Raw genomic sequence first — 22,640 nt, forward strand, 5'->3', positions numbered from 1 at the left:
AAGCAGCAGAAATGAGAACAACGTGAACCTTAGCATTGTAATAAGTGATCAGATGAAATTAAGGAATTCTGCTATCTATGTAGCAAAGTAATCCGTGACGGAAGGAATGAGCAAGATATAAAATGCAGAATACGCTGGTCGAAATGGCATTCTTGGCTAAGAGAAGTCTGCTAGTATCAAACGTAGGTCTTAATTAAAGGAAGAAATATCTGAGAATGGACGTTTCGAGCACAGCTTTATGTGGCAGTGAGATCCGGACTTCCAGAACAGAAAAGAACGGAATCATTTGAGGGCACTCAGGTGTGGTGCTACAGGACAATATTGAAAGTTATGTGGACTGATAAGGTAAGGAATGAGGAGCTTCTGCGCGGAATCGGCGAGGAAAATAATATACGGAAAACACTGACAAGAAGAGGGCAGAGGTTGATAGGACATCTGTTAAGGCATTACGGAATAAGTAGAGGGAGCTGTAGAGGGTAAAAACTGTAGAAAAAGACAGAAATTAAAATACATCCAGCAAATAATTGAGGTTGTACATTATGAGTGCGAGAGGCGGAATTCGTGGCTGACCGCAGGTAACAACTCAGAAGACTGATGACTAAAGATACATAAATAAATAAACAAAGTAAAATAAAAATAAAAAGCTACTACGTCTAATTTTATTGATTATTTCATCCCCCAAAATGTTGCCCCTTCTAGCACAATAACCACATGTACCGAGGTGGGACTTGAACTTACACGTGGGCAGCTGGTTTACCGTCTTTATTTTCATATGTGTTTCTTCGTCGTCTCTCTTCTACAGTTCTGTGCGGATGCCTCAGAACATCTCTCTTATTCCAACGATAATGTAAAGTAAGTAAAGTCGTATGGCGTGAATGGCATGGGGTACAAGAGAAACAGGGTCCGCTGCCTAACTGCAATTTGTGTATGTATGGATATGTGTGTGTGTGTGTGTGTGTGTGTGTGTGTGTGTGTGTGTGTGTGTCTAGTGTAGTGTGGTGTAGTGTAGTGTCATGTTCGTGTTGGCGGTAATGAAATAAGAGAGGCGGTGGTGAAACTCGACGTGGCCCACTCCTCGTGAATAGCAGCAAGGGTGCCACCGAGCTCAACGTCCTCATCAACAGTTAATGAGACCTCACTTAGTGAGACACGGCGGAGAGGTCTGGAATTGAATCCAGGACACTGGCACAAAGAGTGGTGATGAGAAACTTCATCACCTCACCCTTTGCTAGCTAACTATTGGCAGTGAAGGTTTCATCAACCAACGGGATTCGAAGCAGCTTACTTCCGAATCGAGTGCCAAAACACAAGCGTGCTTCAGCGACCTCGGCTACGGTGGCAGGTACTCCAATAATGAAACCTTTACTCAGTTTTATATCAGTAGGTCTGCCTCTGCCTAGACTGTTTGTCGTCATCTTTACTTCCATACATGACTACACACCATCCAAATTTTTCGAAAAGACTTCCTGACACTTAAATCCATACTCGATGTTAACAAATTTCCCTTCTTCAGAAACACTTTTCTTGCCATTGCCAGTCTGCAATTTATGTCCTCTCTACTTCGACTATCATCAGTTATTTTGCTACCCAATTAGCGAAATTCGTCTACTACTTTGTCTCATTTCCTAATATAACTCCCTCAGCATCTCCTGCTTTCATTCGTCTACATTCCATTATCCTCGTTTTCTTTTTGTTGATGCTTATCCTATATCCTCCCCTCAAGACACGGTCCATACCGTTCTATTGCTCTTCTATCTTAATTACTGTCTCTGACAGAATTACAATGTCATTTTTTCTTCTTCCTGGACTCTAACTCACACTCCAAGTTTTTCGTTTGTTTCCTTTTTACTGCTTTCTCAGCATACAGATTGAATAACGTCGCGGATAGGCTGCAAGCTGTCTCACGCCCTTCTCAACCATCATCTAAGCTGTAGATAGCTTTTCTCTCTTCGTCTTTTACCCCTGCCATCTTTAGATTTGATAGAGAGTATTCAAAGTTGTCAAAACCTTTCTCTAAGTCTACAAATTCTATAAAAGTAGGTTTGCGTTTCCTTAAACTATCTTCTATGACAAGTCTTATGATCAGTATTGCCTCGCGTGTTCCTGCGTTTCTCCGGAATCTAAACTGATCCTCCTCGACCGCAATCACTTCTTCTCTCAGTCTGCAGTTCCGAGTCACAGACCGGCACAGAGTTTTTATCTATCATCCAGTTCCATAGTAATGAACTCTGCGCTGCAAAGTGATAATTCATTCTGGATATACAGATAATGTTTTTCTACAGTTTAAAAGCTGAAAATAATACTTTAACAAAGAACAGTAATAATTCCTTTTTGACTTCGTATAAAACACATGTGACGTTGATGTGAGTTCAAAGGAGATGGTGACTCATTCAGTAAACCTTCATGATCAGTTTGCAGTAGAAGCTGTGTGAATAGTGCAGAAAGAGTCCAGTAAATCACTACGTCTGAGTGGGGGCGGAAGGGTGGGGGAGGAGGAGGGGGTGATGTTGGGCTGGGAAGTGTGCTCTATAAATGGCAGTAGGAGCAAGAAGGAGCGAATGGGAGTCTGGCGGCTGGGCTGGATGTTGGTTCCTTCGCCTAAGGACAGGAAGAGAAGCTTTGGCAGTAGCTGATAGGAGCGGGAGCGATAGATGACACGGCGCATTTCTGCGTCAGAAGGGAGGCTGGTTATCCTTTGGATAGAAAGTGGAAGGTGTGAATGTGGATAGTGGGTGGCAGGAATTGGCAGAAGCGTAGTGGCTGCCCTAAATTGTTGATTGGATGAACAATTTGGTTATGATAGCAGACTCGTTAGGAGCTTTCTGCTGTGTTACCTTGGGGTTGTTTGTAGCTGTCATTGCCACGCCATGTGCTTCGGGACATCTGTTCTTCAGCAGGCTTGACTCCAATCAAAAAATGGTTCAGATGGCTCTGAGCACTATAGGAGTTCTGAGGTCATCAGTCCCCTAGAACGTAGAACTACTTAAACGTAAGTAACCTAAGGACATTACACACAACCATGCCTGAGGCAGGATTCGAACCTGCGACCGTAGCGGTTACGCGGTTCAAGAATGCAGGACCTAGAACCGCTCGGCCACTCCGCCCGGCGACTCTCATCAACTGTGGAAGTAGATATACAGCGATGTCTTTCAGTCAATAAAGACGCTCCATATGTATGACTTGCAGGACACGTCTATCCAGCTGCTCGTATTCTGAACAAAAGGAGGATATTCGTAATAAAATTTAGTTTCGTGCCAATATACGATATTCAATAAGTAATGGAAAACCTCTTTCTTCTCTGTCAATTTGAATTAATCTATGAGGAGTATTCCTGTTTCAGCACCCATGGTTTAATGTAGTTCCGATCGGTAGCTACGTTATACTTATGGTGCATTGTATGGTGTGTTGTAATGCTGAATAAAATCAACCATCTGTCAGAAAAAAATGTGTGGCGTTAATCACTGAATATCCCTCGTTATTGCTTGAAATTTAGTAGCAGAAAACGACCCATGTAACGCGAGTCGTCGTCGCTGAAAGAGCCCGCCACGGCCGCTCTGTCGCTCCTTAAAGAGCTCGCAGTTCGTCCCCCCACGCCCTGCCCCACAAGCCGGCCCTATGGCGCCCCCCCCCCCCCCTCCTCCAACCCCACCGCCAGTGCTGCCACCACGCCACGCGCATTTGTTGGAAAACTTCTGCGGACGCGCTGCTCCCCCGCTCAGAGCGACCACTAGACACAGCGCTCCGCAACTAATCTTTTCTTCCTCCCAGCCGCTCGGGAATATTCCACGCGATTCCGAAGTTGGTGAATTGTCATCCCTCTGAATGAAAAATCGCATCACACCGGAAATTTTAAATGAGAAGCCCTCTGAAGGGAATCCGCAACTTTCGGAATATCTATACACCGCAGGACCAAGCTTTTTTGTGTGTGTGTGTTTCCCCTAAAAGGCGCTTAAGGTGAAGTTAGGAGTCATTCGGGGGAGCTTCTGTTACCACACAGAAAAAAAGAAAAGACATGGCCTTCACACATATGTTTTAGGCTTACTGATGCCCATCAGGTATGTGTTCTGGCGTACATTCGTTAACTTACGAATTCTCAGATTACGATTGATAAGCTTCTAAAACGTTGAGAAATTTAATATCGACCAGTTGACAGGGCATGCTGAAAAGAAATGACTCCAATTTTTTTTATGCTATGTTTCTTAAAGCTTTTTAAATAACGCAAATTCTATTAACACTGTATATCTTTATTCTTCGTGTCTACATACACTCCTGGAAATTGAAATAAGAACACCGTGAATTCATTGTCCCAGGAAGGGGAAACTTTGTTGACACATTCCTGGGGTCAGATACATCACATGATCACACTGACAGAACCACAGGCACATAGACACAGGCAACAGAGCATGCACAATGTCGGCACTAGTACAGCGTGTATCCACCTTTCGCAGCAATGCAGGCTGCTATTTTCCCATGGAGACGATCGTAGAGATGCTGGATGTAGTCCTGTGGAACGGCTTGCCATGCCATTTCCACCTGGCGCCTCAGTTGGACCAGCGTTCGTGCTGGACGTGCAGATCGCGTGAGACGACGCTTCATCCAGTCCCAAACATGCTCAATGGGGGACAGATCGGGAGATCTTGCTGGCCAGGGTAGTTGACTTACACCTTCTAGAGCACGTTGGGTGGCACGGGATACATGCGGACGTGCATTGTCCTGTTGGAACAGCAAGTTCCCTTGCCGGTCTAGGAATGGTAGAACGATGGGTTCGATGACGGTTTGGATGTACCGTGCACTATTTAGTGTCCCCTCGACGATCACCAGAGGTGTACGGCCAGTGTAGGATATCGCTCCCCACACCATGATGCCGGGTGTTGGCCCTGTGTGCCTCGGTCGTATGCAGTCCTGATTGTGGCGCTCACCTGCACGGCGCCAAACACGCATACGGCCATCATTGGCACCAAGGCAGAAACGACTCTCATCGCTGAAGACGACACGTCTCCATTCGTCCCTCCATTCACGCATGTCGCGACACCACTGGAGGCGGGCTGCACGATGTTGGGGCGTGAGCGGAAGACGGCCTAACGGTGTGCGGGACCGTAGGTCAGCTTCATGGAGACGGTTGCGAATGGTCCTCGCCGATACCCCAGGAGCAACAGTGTCCCTAATTTGCTGGGAAGTGACGGTGCGGTCCCCTACGGCACTGCGTAGGATCCTACGGTCTTGGCGTGCATCCGTGCGTCGCTGCGGTCTGGTCCCAGGTCGACGGGCACGTGCACCTTCCGCCACCACTGGCGACAACATCGATGTACGGTGGATACCTCACGCCCCACGTGTTGAGCAATTCGGCGATACGTCGACCCGGCCTCCCGCATGCCCACTATACGCCCTCGCTCAAAGTCCGTCAACTGCACATGCGGTTCACGTCCACGCTGTCGCGGCATGCTACCTGTGTTAAAGACTGCGATGGAGCTCCGTATTCCACGGCAAACTGGCTGACACTGACGGCGGCGGTGCACAAATGCTGCGCAGCTAGCGCCATTCGACGGCCAACACCGCGGTTCCTGGTGTGTCCGCCGTGCCGTGCATGTGATCATTGCTTGTACAGCCCTCTCGCAGTGTCCGGAGCAAGTATGGTGGGTCTGACACACCGGTGTCAATGTGTGAAGGTGCAAGTCGGCAGTCGCTGAACATTGTTTGTCGGACAATCACGCTATGGATTACGAACGCACGAGGATTCTGGTACAGACGTCGAGATACTGGAACAGCATTGTTCGAGAGTCCATCGAAATTCGCACCAATGACGACCTCATAAACCGTGACTGTGGCTATAATCTTAGCAAGGCTTGGGAACCAGCGATTGGGTTAATCAAGAGTAAATCGAGCAAACGTGTAGTTGTGACGACCACGGCGGACAGAGCCATCACACCGACGTCATTCCAGACGCAGTCGCAATCTGCTCCACCGCGCGACCGTGGCGCGGGGCGCGGACGGTGGAGGGAGCGCGCTGCGGGCGGAGGGTATTTAAATCGGCCGCCGTCGCGACCGAATTCATTTCCCTCTGAGAAGCCATAGCGTACGGATCTCCGTGCCGGCACGTTCACAGGAGCTCAGTCCGTCAGTTCACCTGATGATGGCGACATGTATGATCGCCGAAATATTTTGCCCGTTGGACACTGTAGACCGGCAGTACACCCGTGGTTCTTTTGATTATCAAATACGCCGGGAGAAACTCAAGAATCACATTATGAGTATAAACTCCGACAAAAATGGACCGAGAGTGTTCGCATTACTCAAGAACTATTTGCAGCTGTATATTTGTGCACCACTGCTTTTCGACTTTTCACTATGTCATCACGCTCTGACACGTTAAACCCAAATCGGTCAACGCACTGGTAGTGAATGAGGGTATTACAGCTAATGTATCCTTGCGCTCAACTGGAAGAAGCCTTGCAGGTGGTTTGCCAGAACAGAAATCAGACTGATGCTACAAATCGCTATATTTGGCTAAAACTCTTACTCCGTATCTCCTCAAAACTAGAACAATTTGAGCTCACACGCTTTACAGTTCTTCCCACTACTCAAAATGTCTCTCTATGTGAGACTGCGCAGGAGGTAGTCCGTATCTGTCTTTAGACAGAGTACCCTGTGAAGGTACTTACTGTTTGCGCGTGGGTATCCGACTCAGTTAGTTGACAATGACGCAAACATTTGTGGAATACAGCAAGGACCACGCCCAAAAAGTGCGTGGATTGCCTAGGAAAGCAAGAGTATAATTACTGAACTTTTGTTAAAGGAAGACATGTTGCGTTAACTGGACACTTCATATTACTGAACCAGTAAGAAATCAGTGCTCAAATGATGTAGGTTGTCTTACAGCAGGCTTACTATGTTGAAATGCTTTGTTATTTATTGCTACTATATACCTTGAAAACGTCAGTAACAAACAAACACCAACACGTCACAGATAGGAATGGGGAAATGTTTGTAGGGAACTGAAATTTGAGTTCGTCCTTGAAGAGTGTGCGGTTCTCGCAACTGTTTTCTCACTTCCCGTGGAACATTTGTATCGAGTCGCCATCGAACAGACACCTTTTTAGTGTGTCAATGTAATCAAAGCAACAATATTACGAAAAAGGAATTTTGGCATGATACTTAGCATTAATCCTGACCTAGAGTGTTTTACAATCATGTTAACTGATATCTGTTAACTATTGGTAACGCACTCAATGTTTTTTAATAGACAACGCATGTCTGCTGTCTGTTATCATTAGATGAAATCTTAAAGAATTAATACGTCGTGTTACGTTAAATAGTATATGATCGTATGAAATATAAAAGCATACCGGCAATATTCGCCTTTACTTGGTGCGATCATCTGTTGTTTGACGTAACACGACGTCTTTCTTTAGTTTCAACGTTTTATAAACAGGGAACCAGTAAATTTATTAAAATACATAAAGAATATATTAACTATTCTGTCGATAATTGCAGTATTTATGTTACACGACTAGTTCACAATCTTACAGGCTTAATTTCAAAATCAAAATGATTTGGACTTGGTAAAGAGCACGTGTGGATTGTGGAATTCATTGTTTTTAAGATCAGGCCCTGTCAGTGCAACCTCAGTGCATCAGCCTTGAAAATATATCTGTAATGTTCGGAACTAGCCGCATAATATAAATAATGCAACTACCGACAGAATCATTAGTAAACGCTTTAAGGCAAAACCGTGTATTGAATATTTAAGTTGTGATCTTATAATAGCAGTATCCCGAAACACGTTATCCATTTCAAGTAATAAAAAGCAATTTAGCAGCCTATTTTTACGTAAATCATACTTGGTTTCCTACAGTCGCCTAAGCCGTCACGCGCTTCATTCTCGCTGCTCTCGCTGTAACTAATACGATGGCAGTCAACCATACATACGGTCCATGTAGCTTCGAAGTAATTATAAATTTCTTTCTCTGAAGGACACATTGGGTTCCACGTGTACGCACTGCTTACGATAGAGCAAGTCACCTTTTACATTGACTGACATTAGAGAGAAAAATATGTTGTTGTCCGGTAGAGATACGTTTCATTTTGCGACTCATATGTACATCAGTTTCTACATTCGTACAATTTAATCTCCTTAATGAAACAAATTATGAAATCGAGAAGGTTTAGTGTTGTGGTCAGTCACTGCCACGAACCACATTCGGTTATGAGCACCGAGAGCTGAAATTAGTGCCGATTAAAAATACCAGAATCGTCTTAAACAGTAACTCAAAATAACACAGAGCTCTCACTAGAAGTCTGTCTCCGAAAATCGTGGCAAAATTTGCATTGGAGGCTCACCTCTGTTGTTAGAGAGTAAATTCTCTTAAACCACCTAGTAATCAAGAAATTTCTATAATAGCTGTTTAACGAAAATCCTCGAAGAAGATATACACATTTTCTGCTCTAAATCACAGAAAATGATAGTTTCACTGTATACAGCAATAGTCGAAGACTGACGACTGTAAGGGACAGAAAGGAGTTATGAGCACCAACTCACTAGACGTGTTGCATCTCACAGTAACGGAGATTCAGAAGTTCTCGCAGCTCTTATGACATGTATTTTAGAGCTCATGTTTACTAGATGTTTTTGCTTCGAATGATCGTTTCTGTTACATCCTTGAAAACAGATCATTCCTTCTGGGATCCCTTGTATGCTGAAAATCTGTGACGCGCAGAAGGCTCACGTGTCACATATCTTGATGATAACTAGTAAATGCTAGAAACCTCCAGTGGCAAAATAAATTTTGTACTCTTTAATTAATAGCGATTTCCGAAATCTCTAAAAGGCCTTGTGCATCTTATGAACCACGAAAAACACTGATGTAATCTCGGAGGAATTATAAACAACTTGAAATCGGTGAAAATGAAGGGTTTCCCCATTAGCTTTATATAGAATGAGAACGTAACTTTTTTCTTTAAAAAGTACGCTAGCTAATTTCCACGATATTTAAAAACGATTTAGTGAACAAATTACGCGATGTAAATAGTCTTCATGGGTTCGCCGCCAGATGACGTTCTGCAAGTTCCATAATATTGCTTCGGAGCAACTGTCCGACAAATTCAGGTGGCTGATCCTTGCTTGCAGCTAGATACGAGACTGACAGTATCTGCACGTCGACGCCCGTCTATAAAGAAAATGTGCAAGAAGAATGCGCAGGCGCAAAATGACGCATGCGCTGTGATTTGCAGATAGATGGCGTCAGGCTCAAACGCCCTATGCCGAAAATCGCAGAGGGGCGCTCCTGCGCATGTGCTGTACGATATGTTTACTGACAGTGCGGCCTCACGTTACTCAGTAAAAAGCCATACTTGACCATTGTTATGACGGGTCTGTTATCGAATACTCTTGATATTTACAACACATCCGCCGGGAAAGCTTGAAGAGCCACATCTGGTACCTTTACGGGGACCATGTGGCGAATAACGTAAGTGAGTTTGACAAGTTACGTCTCAAGAGAGGTAGATCGTTAAGTACCCTTGCATTTTTACTGAGATGACGCGACAAAGAAATCATCTCAACGTTTGCTAAATTTAAACAGTACATAAACTCTGCGGCTGCCTTTCGAATCAAACGACCGGACAATGCATCACGTGTGACAGAAAGGATGCGCTATACACGTCAGAAATTGTGCCTGGTGTCCAGACAATTACTGTCACTCCATCTGAAGATTTCAGCGAACCTTTCAGCGGTATCCTGGAACTGGGTAGATAGCGCCATTTAGGGGCTGACTGATTGGACTGGATGACAAGCTAAGGTTCGTCAAATAGCAAAATACGATCGACTGGAAGCCTGAGCGTAAGAAGACATGCCAAGAAGACGTACCGTCGTTAATCTCACGGAGAAGACTTTGTACGACGCTGCTGTTTGGGTGCTTGAGAAAAATCTGAATTTTGCATCTACACCGTGGACCATTCCCATCCGAGATTTGGTTAGTGGAAATGATAAGGCTGGTAGGAAACTTCCTAAGGATGTTGGCGAAGAGATTAGGCGTGACACATGCCATATCTCGACTTGAGCTCCACCTAATGAGTCCAACTTTAACGTCACCTCAGCTGAAAGAAATGCTCTACGAGAATCGAGAAAAGACCAAGACATCGTCTTACCTGCTGACAAATGAAATGCTACTGTGCTTCTCTCACGCACAGAATATAACAACAAGAAGTACAAACAACTCGACGATCCTGCATACAGCAAATTAAAAAGTGACCCGATGACTGGCATCCAGAGAAAGGCTTTGTAACTTACCACGAAAAGCTCTGTTTCATTGAAAGTCACCAAGGGTTTGCGTGAACAGGTTGTAGTTCCTCCTAGACGCTATGGCCTACACCAAGATCCATAAAAATGGGGTGCCTGTCCGTCCCTTTGTAAGTAAGATAGGAGCACCTACATATTTTCTTGCTACACAGCTGACGTTACTACTGCGACCTCTTGTAGGCAAGTGCGACCACGATTCGATTGCAATCGTCGGATATCTTAGTAAGCTTTGATTTTGTGTCATTGTTTACGAAGATGACCTTGCAAGACTTTTTAGAGCTCATTAGCAACACGTCTGAGGAGGATATAGCGGCAGTATTTAAGCACGTGCTTACATCAACATACTTCTTATTTCATGAGCAATATTTTGAACAAGTGGACGGAGTCGCCACGCGTAGCCCTCTGTCTCATGTGGTGGCCAATTATTTTATGGACGACTTTGAAGAAAAAGCACTTCAGTCAGCCACTCTGTTGTTTTCTGAAGTACGAGTATGATACATTTGTGGTGTGGCCACATCGACTTGGTACTCTACCTACGTTTCTTCAGCAGTTAAACTCGCTCCAACCGACTATAAACTTCACAAGTGATGTGGAAAAAGATGGTACTTTACCTTCTCTTGATATTTTGGTATGAAGGAAAGCAGATGAAACCTGGGAGAGAGCGTCTACCGCAAGCCAACGGCCGGCCGAAGTGACCGTGCGGTTCTAGGCGCTGCAGTCTGGAACCGCGGGACCACTACGGCCGCAGGTTCGAATCCTGCCTCGGGCATGGATGCGTGTGATGTCCTTAGTTAGGTTTAACTAGTTCTACGTTCTAAGAGACTAATGACTTGATATGTTAATTCCCATAGTGTTCAGAGCCATTTGAGGCATTTTTTTGCAAGCCAACACATACAGATCTACACTTGCAGGCCACAAGGGGCTGCCATCACCCGGCATAATGCGGTATGATTACGTACGTCAGTTCAAAGAGCGCGTTTGGTATCTCGTCAAGAAAGCTTGTCGAGTGAGGTACAACAATGGATGACAGTGTTCCTACAAAACGGTTAGTATGAAAGACAGATACGTAATGGATTCAGGCCCAAGCGAGTTCAGTCCACGTAGCGGAATGAAGGTACAAAGACATCTACCACTTTGGCCTTCTTGCCGAATTTTGGTGCCGTGTCGTCAATAATCGGAAGAGTCCTAGGAAGATATGGCATAAAGTTTGTTTTCCGAGCATCTGCAAAACTGAGGAACATGTTGATCTTGGCCTGATGATACGAGGTGTGTGTAGGATTCCTTTCCAGTGTGGGGCGGCTTACAAAGGCCAGATCTGAGGCTCCACGTCACGTATTGTGCGGCCCTTCCCCCCGGAGGTCAGAGTCCTCCTTCGGGCATGGGTGTGTGTGTGTGTGTGTGTTGTTCTTAGCATAGGATAGTTTAAGCAGGGAACGATGTCCTCAGCAGTTTGGTTCCTTTGAAATTGACACACATTTGAACAACCGTTGCGAGAAAATCTAGATTTTTCTAGTATGTTTCTGTTTGTGAGTAACGTGTGGCCGCAATGTTAGTAAGCAAAGAGTACAGCAAACGCGCAGGAGCACCGCTCTGCGATTTTCGGCAGAAGGCGTTTGCGTCTGGTGCCATGTATCTGCAAATCATTGCGCATGCATGATTTCCGCACCTGCACATTCATCGTGCGCGTGGTCTGAATAGAGGGGCGTCGACGTGTGGATACCGTAAGCAGTATCTAGTCACTAGCAAGGTTGAACCACCTGAAGATGTCGGGCAGTTCTTCCGAGAAATTAAATTTGCACAACGTCATCTAGCGGCAAACCCGTGTAGACTGTTTAGAACATAACCGCCTGGAAAACTTTAACCGAGCCAGATGCCAAAGTAGTTAGTACATTAGACTCATGTTCGGGAGAAGCCGGCTGGTTCCGGCGGAGGTTCGAGTCCTCCCTCGGGCATGGGTGTGTGTGTTTGCCCTTCGGATAATTTAGGTTAAGTAGTGTGTAAGCTTAGGGACTGATGACCTTGGCAGTTAAGTCCCATAAGATTTCACACACATTTGAACATTTATTTCGGGAAAAAACAGGTTTATGGCCTTGTCCACCATTCTGACTTTCATTGCGATGTATTTCACCGCTTACCTATCCGTGGTGAGTCTAGGGTATCGTGGGTACATGTCAGAGTGATGATACGTGGTTAAAACATCTGCCGATGATAAAGTAATTTCAATGCGTACCTCTGTGTGTAAAGGGAAAAGCACGGGATGACCAAAAGTTTCTGAAGAAAATATTAACTGCATCTTACCGTCATAGTCCTAAAAAACTATGCTCGGCAAATGATTCTTTAACCTCAGTTGCCAAATACAACAGTGTGGAAGAACCGTTAGAGAAATTGTACACATGCTTCCATACCAATTACAATCGCTACATTCTGTATGGCAAGATGACTATGGCGTACTTTACAACTACGCAAGCGAAGTGTTGCATCCGAGGATGACGTTACTAGTAATATGATGTTCAGTGGTGAGTCAACTTTTCACCTAAGTGGGACGACAGTCAACCATAAAACGGGTGAGAATATCATCGTAAGCTTGCACACTATCAAAGAGATCCCTAAAAATCAAATGTTCTCTGTTCTGTGTCGCAACGTCAGTCGTACGGACCTTTTGTTTCGATGGTGTTACCGTAACTGGGATACCTTACCTCGACATATTGCAAGAACGGCTCCTTCTTCAGTTAGAAAGTGAATCTGAAAACTTTATTTGGCAACGAGATCGAGTCCTACCCCATTAGCATCTCTTTTCGCGAGAATATTCAAATGTCGAAGTCCCTGAGCGATGAATAAGTCATAATGGGCAGTACGACAGAGCTTCTTTCCGCTAGTCTCCGCCACTACCTAATGATTTTCCAGAGTTGAAACACCGAATTGACGAATTTACGCAGAGATTGTTAACAGAAGTGTGAGAAGAAGTGGATTTTAGGTACGAGTGTGCCGTGTAACTAGAATTGCACGTACTACAGATTTGTAAGTATACTTAGGTTAGTTTACCTTGAATTTGATGAACTCTTGTTATAAGTAGTCTAAATTAGGTAGAATGTACCATTGCAACTGGGGCAGCTCTTTAGATCATCTCAGTTCAGTTATGCGAAGATACACTTCTCTATGGAAGTGAGAAAGAACGAATCCTTTACCAATTAGTCAAGCAGATTATACGTCGTCAGTTTAACGTCATTTATACCTTCAGGAAGACAGATGCCACGATACATTTCAGAGTCAAGTAGTACTTCGTACTGTAGCGACTGGAGTTTGTGTCTGTCACTTGACTGTAACGAAGAGTTACTCTGATTATCACAATCGATGCATCTGCGACCAGCATCAGATTTGATGAAGGACCTCAGACCCAAAAATCAAAATGCTGTAATGCACTTTGTCTGCATAGGCCATCAAATTGTTCACCTATATGCACGGGGTGCGGTTGTCTAGTTAGTGACAGGTTTTAGTTGAAAGTGGACCGAGGAAACCTACAGAAATTGAGGGGCCTTTCTAGAACTTGAAATGCAAGTATATTGTACCCATAATACCGAAAAAAGAGGCGTCCCTGTTGCAAACAAACAGATAATATCATTACGCATGTTAACGTAAATGGCAGGCTTTTACCCTATTGTAGTCTAGGAGCTATACGTTGAGGCTACAAAAGTCATGGTACAGCGATATGCACACACACACACACACACACACACACACACACGCACGCACGCACGCACGCACAGATGGCGGTAGTGTCGCGTTCATAAGCTATAAAAAAGCAATGCATTGGCATTATAGAATTAAAACACTGTGAGCGCGGAATGGCAGTTGGAGCTAGACGTATGGGACATTCCGTTTCAGAAATAGTTAGAAAATTCAATATTCCGAGATCCGCTCCGTCGAGAGTCGGCCAAAAATAGCAAATTTCAGGCATTACCTCCCTCCGTGGACAATGCCTTGGTGACGGCCTTCATTTGACACGATTGCGTAGAGTTGTCAGTGACACTGTATGAAATAGCCGCAGGAATCAATACGGGCCGTACGTCGAACTTATCCCTTAGGACATTGCGGCGAAACCCGGTGTCAATGGGCTATGGCAGGAGATGACCTACGAGAGTGCCTTTGTTAACAGCAGTTCATCGCCTGCTGCGCCTCTCCTGGTCTTGTGACGTTAATGGTTGCGAACAAGGTAGTGTGCAAACTGATGGTGGCTCTATAGTGGTGTGAGCTTTTTTTACATTGAATGGTCTGGGTCCTCTATTTCTGTTCACTGCTGGAGGATCATTTGCAGCATTATGGACCTTTATTTCGCAAAAAATAATGCAGAGTTTTTGAATGACAATGCGCTATGTCACCAGCCACGATTGGTCACGACTGGTTTGAAGAACATTCTGGATAATTCTAGCTAATGATCTGGCCAGTCAGATCGCCCCATATAAATTCCATAGAAGATTTGTGGGACACAATGAAGAGGTCAGAGGGCATGGCTCAATATTTCGGCAGGGGACTTGCTGAGTCCGTGCTACGTTGAGCTGCTGCACTAGGCCAGCCAGAAGGATCTCCGACGCGATATTACGAGGCAACCCACGACTTTTGTCACCCCAGTGTAAATCGTGGCATATATCTGAAACTCCAGCCGCGCGAGGTGTTTGTATGCACGTGAGAGTTCTTCGTATCTCAATCACTGAACCACCGTAGCAATTAAAGGAACATACAAGTGACAAGAATGTGACGCAAGGTGTTTGTCTTCATTTCAGAGTTGCGCGGAGGCGGTAAGGGTGCGTCTGGCAGCGGGAGAGGCGGCGGAGGTGGTGGTGGCGGTGGCTTGGGCGACGGCGGCGGGGGCGTGAGCGGGTGCCCGCCCCCGGAGCTGGCGCTGAACGGCACCCTGCGCGCCGCCGCGACCGCGACGGACCGCCACCGCAGCGACTACTCGCAGGTGCTGGAGGTGAAGTTCTGGGGCGAGCTGGGCCCGCTGGGCGAGCGCCGCCTCTGCAAGATCAAGTGCACCGGCGGCTCCTGGGTGGGCCCGCTCTGCCAGAGCCCCGACGGTCAGTAGCACTCCGCTCTGCCGGCAGAACCGCCCCAGTACCATTGCTTCCTTATCTAGTTAATTACCCTAATAAGACCCGGGCCTCCACCTCCTGTCTCAGATCCAACCAGGCACTGTACGTGTTTTACATGATGTTGACAAAGAGGCTCAAAAAATGACATATTTCATACCTCACACGGCAGGCTGCGACGTTTTATAGTTTCCATTTGTATAACTACTGTGTCACGTAAGATATTTTGCCTAAAAAAGTACCGAGAATAGAAAAACCAGTAAGACTGATGAAGCTCTACTGCATATTTGAAACCAATGCAGACACTGCAGTATTGTTATTTACGATAATGTCCTATATTAGCCCATAAATTATCGAGCCCACACTCACATTTTCACTTGTTCAAAAGTTACTGATGATTGGCAATAATTTGTAAGGAGCACATCACCTTGTATGCAAATCGTTTCCTTTAAAAACAGTTCACAATCTTTTCTGTAACGATAAATTCAGCTCCCGTATGGTTTTCAACGAAATCTCATAGCGTTGATCCTGCAAAATTGTGGCAGGTTCGTATAACGATGATGAAGGTGCATAGCGATCAGGCACTCTTCTCTCAAAAGAAGACCGGTACTGTACGATGCGACCTGTGTGAGTAAGTGCTTTTTCATCTTAAAACAAAGCATCGCTGCCAGGGGATTAAACATTATAGCATGGGATGGACCCCATCAGCCAAAAAGGTCACTAAATCCTAGGCAGTAATTCGAACTCTCAGGCCAACGATGGCGGCTCTTGGAACGTAAACTCGGTCCAGTATTGGAAACAGTGTGAAACGATCATTCAACACACAATTTCTCCGCGTTGTGACTTAACGGATGAAGTTTTTCCGAAATCTTCAATATAGTGCCACTTTAAACACCAAACTTCGACTCCATCCATTGGTTACAGGCACACCCACCATATGAGCACTAGTAATTTGCACACGTTCGAATGGTCTTAGCTGCGACCAAACGCACTTACAATAACACAGTTCTGGCCACGACTGACGTTAGTATCTTAACGTTTTGAGAACACTGTACAGGTGTACAGGTGCTGTTTTTGGTCAAACACGATAGCACAACCTGCGGGATCCGCTAGTATCTACATTTATGCTGTAGAATCCATTTCTCGCGTTCATTCCAACTTTTGACCAACCCCTGCATTTGACCTTGGGGTAATATTTCACGAACCAGCTTGCCTTCTAAATACTTTGTCAATTATTCCAAGGTTTTACTGTTAGCAAGAGTTCTGTCTGGCGTCTGCACGTTCCAAATTCCGTGATACTGAATATAATGTCTTCCAACATCTGCTGCCAAATCGCTGGAAAAAAATTCCGCATTTTCCGGTTGGCTTTGGAAGCTCGTGATAAGCCAACTGGCTCTGGTTTCCAAACTGAAACAGCTGGCTGTCTTTAAGAAAATCAATGAATGACTTGTCTCCCTGCCAAGATTTGGGACATACAATACAATTTATCACGCAAACCAAAACCAAATTTTTATTTCATTCGTTGTTAAACCGTATTAAACATCGGCTGCTTCATGAACATATAGGTTTAATTGCTTCTCGCCGCCTTCAGATTTTTTTATCTATTTTGAAAAGTGGCAAAACGTCGAACTGTATTGTATCTTGGGGAATTTTCTTACAATGTCTAATTAAAGTTCAAATTGATTTAATAATCAGTAGCAAATCGATGATATTCTCTTTTTTTACGTTTGTCACCGCTGCACGTATAATTTGTGCAGCAACTCCTCCTCGATTTGTCTTTTTATCGTGACTTTTAAATATCTTTACCTGAAACAATCGATAAAGGAAACAAATGTAATATGTGACGCATAACCCAGAACTTTTTGTGGCATCAAATTCAGTCAGACATTTCAGATAAAACCTTAGTTGGAAAATTAGACCTAGAACCAAACACCAATGTTGATACGGAATAACAGAGTACAATTGTAGGAAAATATTTGAGATCTACACTCCACTGATCAGAGTGAATTATGAGAATTAAGTATATCAATCAATGAATACTTGTAGGTGGAAAACACAGAAACACCAACAAAATTCAGAAAACACGCTTCAGCAACTAGCCATGGCATACAATCTTCTCAGAGTATTGTGTTTGGACTGTTGTTTGAATTACCGCTGGGAAGCAGCAGTTACAGTTGTGACAAGCGACCTGTGCGACGTCGTGTCCCGGTATCTCCTACAACACTTAGACATAAGGGCAAGAGTAGTGGAGAGCAGTTTAGCTGTAGTAGAGGAAAGTTGAGACTTTTTACGTCAGTAGCGACTTGACACAGATAGTACTAAGTATCTATGAGCAGACGTGTGGAGTATAAACAATTTTGATTATGGGCAACTGCATAGAATTATGATTCAAATACAGGTAACAACATTAATTACTTTCATATAATGTAGACGATTTAGGCAGCACACACCACGAAAGTACTCAGGAGGCATGAATATTATCTACTCCATATTTAACTGTCGTTTAATGTGTTATCTCGTAGCAATAATGGGAGTCGTGAGGTCAGGAACTCATCGGTAGCTGTTGCCTTCCTGGCAGCGGTAGTTTGTGCTGGCATGGAACTGCAATCGGGTGGCCTTGTGGTTGTCTTTTGTGCTCATGAATGTTCCTCATGAAACAGTTTCTGTTTTAGTGAAAACTGCATATAAATCGCTAAAGTAGTTCCTCAGATTAGCCTGAACATATAGAAAGAACCTTCAGTGGGACACGTAAGTTTACATATGTATAGATGCACAGTAGAACAAAAAAAAAAAAAAAACAGATTACACAGGCACCAGTGGACATGAGAGAAGTGAGAGGGAGGAACGAGGACATGAGAAAAATGGTAGTAATTTCATTTGACACCTTTTTCAAAATTTCTCTCTAACCTAATAACCCACTATGCACATTAGATTCTCAAATTATTCAAATGGCTAGAGAGGCATGAAAAGGCGAATACGAATGAACCACAGACAAATAATTTCAAATCTAATAACTACTCCTCAATGTCATATCTGTTCAGTGAAAGACACCTGTAACGTTTTTTACTGTAAGTTGGGCCCGCTGAAAAACTGTAGAAAGTGGAGGAAACCGGGGTTCAACAGCAAGAGTGTCATAAAAATGTTGCTTCCTGAAAAGCTGGGTCCCGAACTAGGTACTGTCAGAGACAATGAGCAGTGTTCCAATAAAAGCCTCACAGAAGTCCGGAGGATTACATTTTAGAGCTGAATATGTAAATCTTAGATATCGCTGCTGTCATCCTCTGCACCTGCTTTGTAGAGCGATGGTAAGCGTAATCCGCATTTGCACTAGTCGTGACGAAGGGACTGTAAAGGTGTTGGCTTCAATTTAGAGGCTTTCTTCCCTAAATTAATTTTCACACACAACAGGTCCTTAGGCAATGGCGTTGGTGCTTCTGTGAACTTTTCTGACTTTTTGTTAATCTGTTGATTATTTTCGCAACAGCTGTGGGTTTAGATGGATATAACTAGTGGTATCATTTCATTTCTAGTTCCATCCTACGGTGCCAATAGTGTTAATTGTTTTACCCATTCAGTGACGGCATTCAGTGAATAGAATTAAGCTAATGCAGCTTAGCAGTAAACAGGATTTAATTGTGCCTTTGATTTCATTTTGCAGTTCTATGCAACACCTCTCTCATTATATCTATGAAAGGCATGCTGCCCATATTTTAATTGGAGCACTTCTATTTAAATTATGATTTTCATTAGCTTTTGTGGCATGACTTTCTTCTTAAACAGTTCTCACGTGGAGCGCCCTTTGAAGTCTACAAGTCACCGGGATCAGATCTTGTTAGCACCTCAGTCTCAGTGGTATACTAAATGCTCAACGGTAGCCTCACACTACGAAGAGAGGGAGACAGATAATGACGTGACAGACTCGTAAACGAAAACATAAGGAAGGATAACTTGGAGAAATTGTAAGCATTTGTTTTACTGTTGGAGGGTTGTCCTTTGTGTTAGTATTTTGGGAAGAAAGAATCTGACGAAAGGACCTCACTCAGCTTTTTCTTATACGCGAAAGAGCAGTGATTTAACTCCGTGCATAGTTCCTGGGTGCTCGTTCCATTGACAGCCAGCAGGAACAGAGGAGGTATTAACAAATGTTCTTTTCTTTTAAGAATGGGAATAGCTAGGATACTGAATAAGTAAATTTTGCGTTGCTGTTACGGTGACATGATTTCTGATATGAGGTATTCAGGTAGACATACGTTGAGGAGTTAGTGTGGTAGTTAACAGTGTAGTTGCAACCAACTGGGCTTCTGGAAAAAATGGCATTGTCAAACAGACGAATATTGTAGGTTTAACGCACGCAAGCATTTATGACTAGGATACGAAATTTTCACTATTCTTGCCATGTTCGATTACATCACAATAGTGAAAGTTGGGGAGAGTGAGTACCTGGACAAAATTGCGTATCACGTTCCGTGGAAATATGCTCTGAAATATTTGGAGAGTGTAAAGCGAAAGACACCTTTAAAGTGGCGACAGTACATTCTGTCGAGCTGAGGTGCTTATGGAAAGTGACAATAACGACGGCCGCGCCTCTTATCAAGATTGCACCACCTACCATCGACGGGAGCTATCATCAGCGTGCGCGTAGAGGAAAGGCTCAAGGACTGCATAATCACTTACACACGTTGGGTATCAAGAAGGCAATTAATTGCAGTTCGCTTGTACTATTATTTAACATGAAACCCTCTCGTACACACACACTCACTCACACCCACATACACACAGCCCAATTAGCTCTTGGAATGGAAAGTACAATGAAATTACAGTTAAATCAATACCATTAAATTTTATTAATATTTGCCAGATATTGTACTTTCCGGTGCAATTGGTGACCGTGTAGCTCTCTAGAATGAAATTACAGTTAAATCAATACCATTAGCGGCTAACAGGCGTTGATATACACCAACGGCGACAGTTGAAAATGTGTGCCTCGACCAATACTCGGACCCGGGATCTCCTGCTTACATGGCAGACGCTCTATCCAACTGAGCCACCGAGGCACAGAGGATAGTGCGACTACCGGGACTTACCGCTGGCACGCTCCCCGTGAGACCCACATACTCAACTTATAGTTCACACACTACATTCGTAGTGTCCCAGCATCGGAAAGTACAATATCTGGGGAATATTAGTGACATTTAATAATACAAAATCACATTGTAAAAGAATAAAAAAAAATTAATATCACGTATATTGAGCTAGTATATGATCTTCTCATCTCTCTTATTGCTTGCGGTTTACTGCAGAATAGACAGGTTTTCAGGCCACTTCTTAGATTTGGCCAGAGCACATATCCAAAATGTGGAACAAATAGTCCTTGTATATGAAGACAGTAACTGTTCTCGAAAGAACAGAATACTGTTGATGACCGAGCAGCTGTTCCCTGGAATAAATGATGACTAACTGAAACCCTCAGCTGCCGACAGGCGTTGTTGATATACCTGGATGTGGACAGCTGACAAATGTGTGCCCCGACTGGGACTCGAACCCGTAATCTCCTGCTTACACGGCAGACGCTCTACCCATCTGAGCCACCGAGGATACAGATGAAAAGCGCTTCCCGGTCATCAACAGTATTCTGTTCTTTCGAGAACAGTTACTGTCTTCATATATATAGTTAACGGCTACCCAGCCATTGACACTCGTCTGTGCGAATGCGCACAGGTTGCCCAAGCTCTTACGGGAATCGCCAAAGCGTGTGCGAGTAATGAGTGGCTGGGAAAATGTCTATAAGGTACATTACATATGTAGAATTGTGGACAGTTGGGAATGTGAGTCTCACGGGAAGCGTGCAAGGGATAAGTCCCTGCAGTCGCGCTATTTATCTGTGTCCACGGTGGCTCAGATGGATGCCGGCACGGTAGCTCAGCGTGTTCGGTCAGAGGGTTAGCTACCCTCGGTAATTAAAGAAACTGAGTTAATCGATCAACAACGAACTTAAACGGATGTCTTACGACGTCCGCCCCGAGCAGATGCAACGATCAAAAGCGAACAAAATGAGATTTTAAAAAAATGGATAGATCGGCTGCCATGTAAGCAGGACATCCCGGGTTCGAGTCCCGGTCGGGGCACATATTTTCAGCTGTCCACATCGAGGTATATCAACAACACCTGTCGGCAGCTGAGGGTTTCAGTAGGTCGTCATTTAATTAGTCCTTGTTTTGATCAGGGAAGATTGTTTTGTTGGTCAATGTATTTTATCCTTACATTTTCTAATAAAGAATTTCTAATGATGAACTGTGCAAAGTCACAAAATTATCGATCTGCAGCTATTCTAACAAAATAATTGTACACATAAATTGATGAGCGAAAACATTACGACTACCGTCCACAGCGAGGCAGAATGCAACCTGGTGAAATTGTGAACATATGACGCAATCAGAAATGTACCGATACTTATAATTAACCTTTCGCTAATTGAGCCAGTGTAGACGGAAAGCTATTTACCCAACTTGAAAGCAATGAAGTTCAGACTGTGCATTGAAAGAGTTGCGTTGTTAGTAGTGTTAGTGCCATGACCTACTCTTAGGTGCCGGTGCTGGTACGGTGGCGTAGGAATGAAACACAAGCATCGGTGTGCATTACCGTTGCAGACCGTTAAAATGGGCCTGGAGAAACTTAACCACAGTTCTACTTGTAAACCTGTATTATCAAAACAACAGCAACAGTGAAACTTCCTACCAGATTAAAATTGTGTGCCACACCGAGACCGCAGCTCGGGAGCGTTGCCTTCCATGGACACGTGATATACCGATTTTTTATTTTTTTATTTTAGCAGTTGCTTTACAATTGTTTCGTAAGGAATGTACTGTTGGGGGTTCAAGGGGCAGAGTGGGTAGGAGTCGAAGTCAGAGGCCTGGCCACACTGTGCCACTCACAGCCACCGAATCTACGTGGCACAAAAAAGTGGAAAACACTAGAATCAACAAAGTGCAAGATACATAGAAAGAAACAAAGAGTGGGTAAGAGAAAAGAAAAAGGAGAAAGCCACACGTTTACGACGCGCTCTCTCATACGAGGAAGTCGGGGCTAGAATAAATTATAGGTGGGTTTAACTTTGATATCGCCTGAGAGAGGGGAGGGGGGGGGGGGAGGGGAGATACCCTTAGTTCCAGGCACTCCCCAGCTGGCTGAGATATAACAAGCACCAATCGAAGGCAGTTTGCAAGTACATTCGGTAACGTGCTGCATGTTCAAATTCTTCATGG

General features: G+C 44.3%; 1 protein-coding gene across 1 annotated transcript in view; it reads left to right on the plus strand.

The window, feature by feature from the left end:
* The window catches only part of LOC126267439 (locomotion-related protein Hikaru genki-like), a 422,288-nt gene that overhangs the window by 115,221 nt on the left and 284,427 nt on the right, over positions 1-22,640 (plus strand). Inside the window, exon 2 of the mRNA XM_049972705.1 lies at positions 15,073-15,366. Within this exon, the coding sequence (XP_049828662.1) occupies positions 15,073-15,366 (294 nt within the window). The remainder of the gene's footprint in view (positions 1-15,072; positions 15,367-22,640) is intronic.

This window comes from Schistocerca gregaria, chromosome 4 (assembly GCF_023897955.1).
Source record: "Schistocerca gregaria isolate iqSchGreg1 chromosome 4, iqSchGreg1.2, whole genome shotgun sequence".
Classification (NCBI taxonomy): domain Eukaryota; kingdom Metazoa; phylum Arthropoda; class Insecta; order Orthoptera; family Acrididae; genus Schistocerca; species Schistocerca gregaria.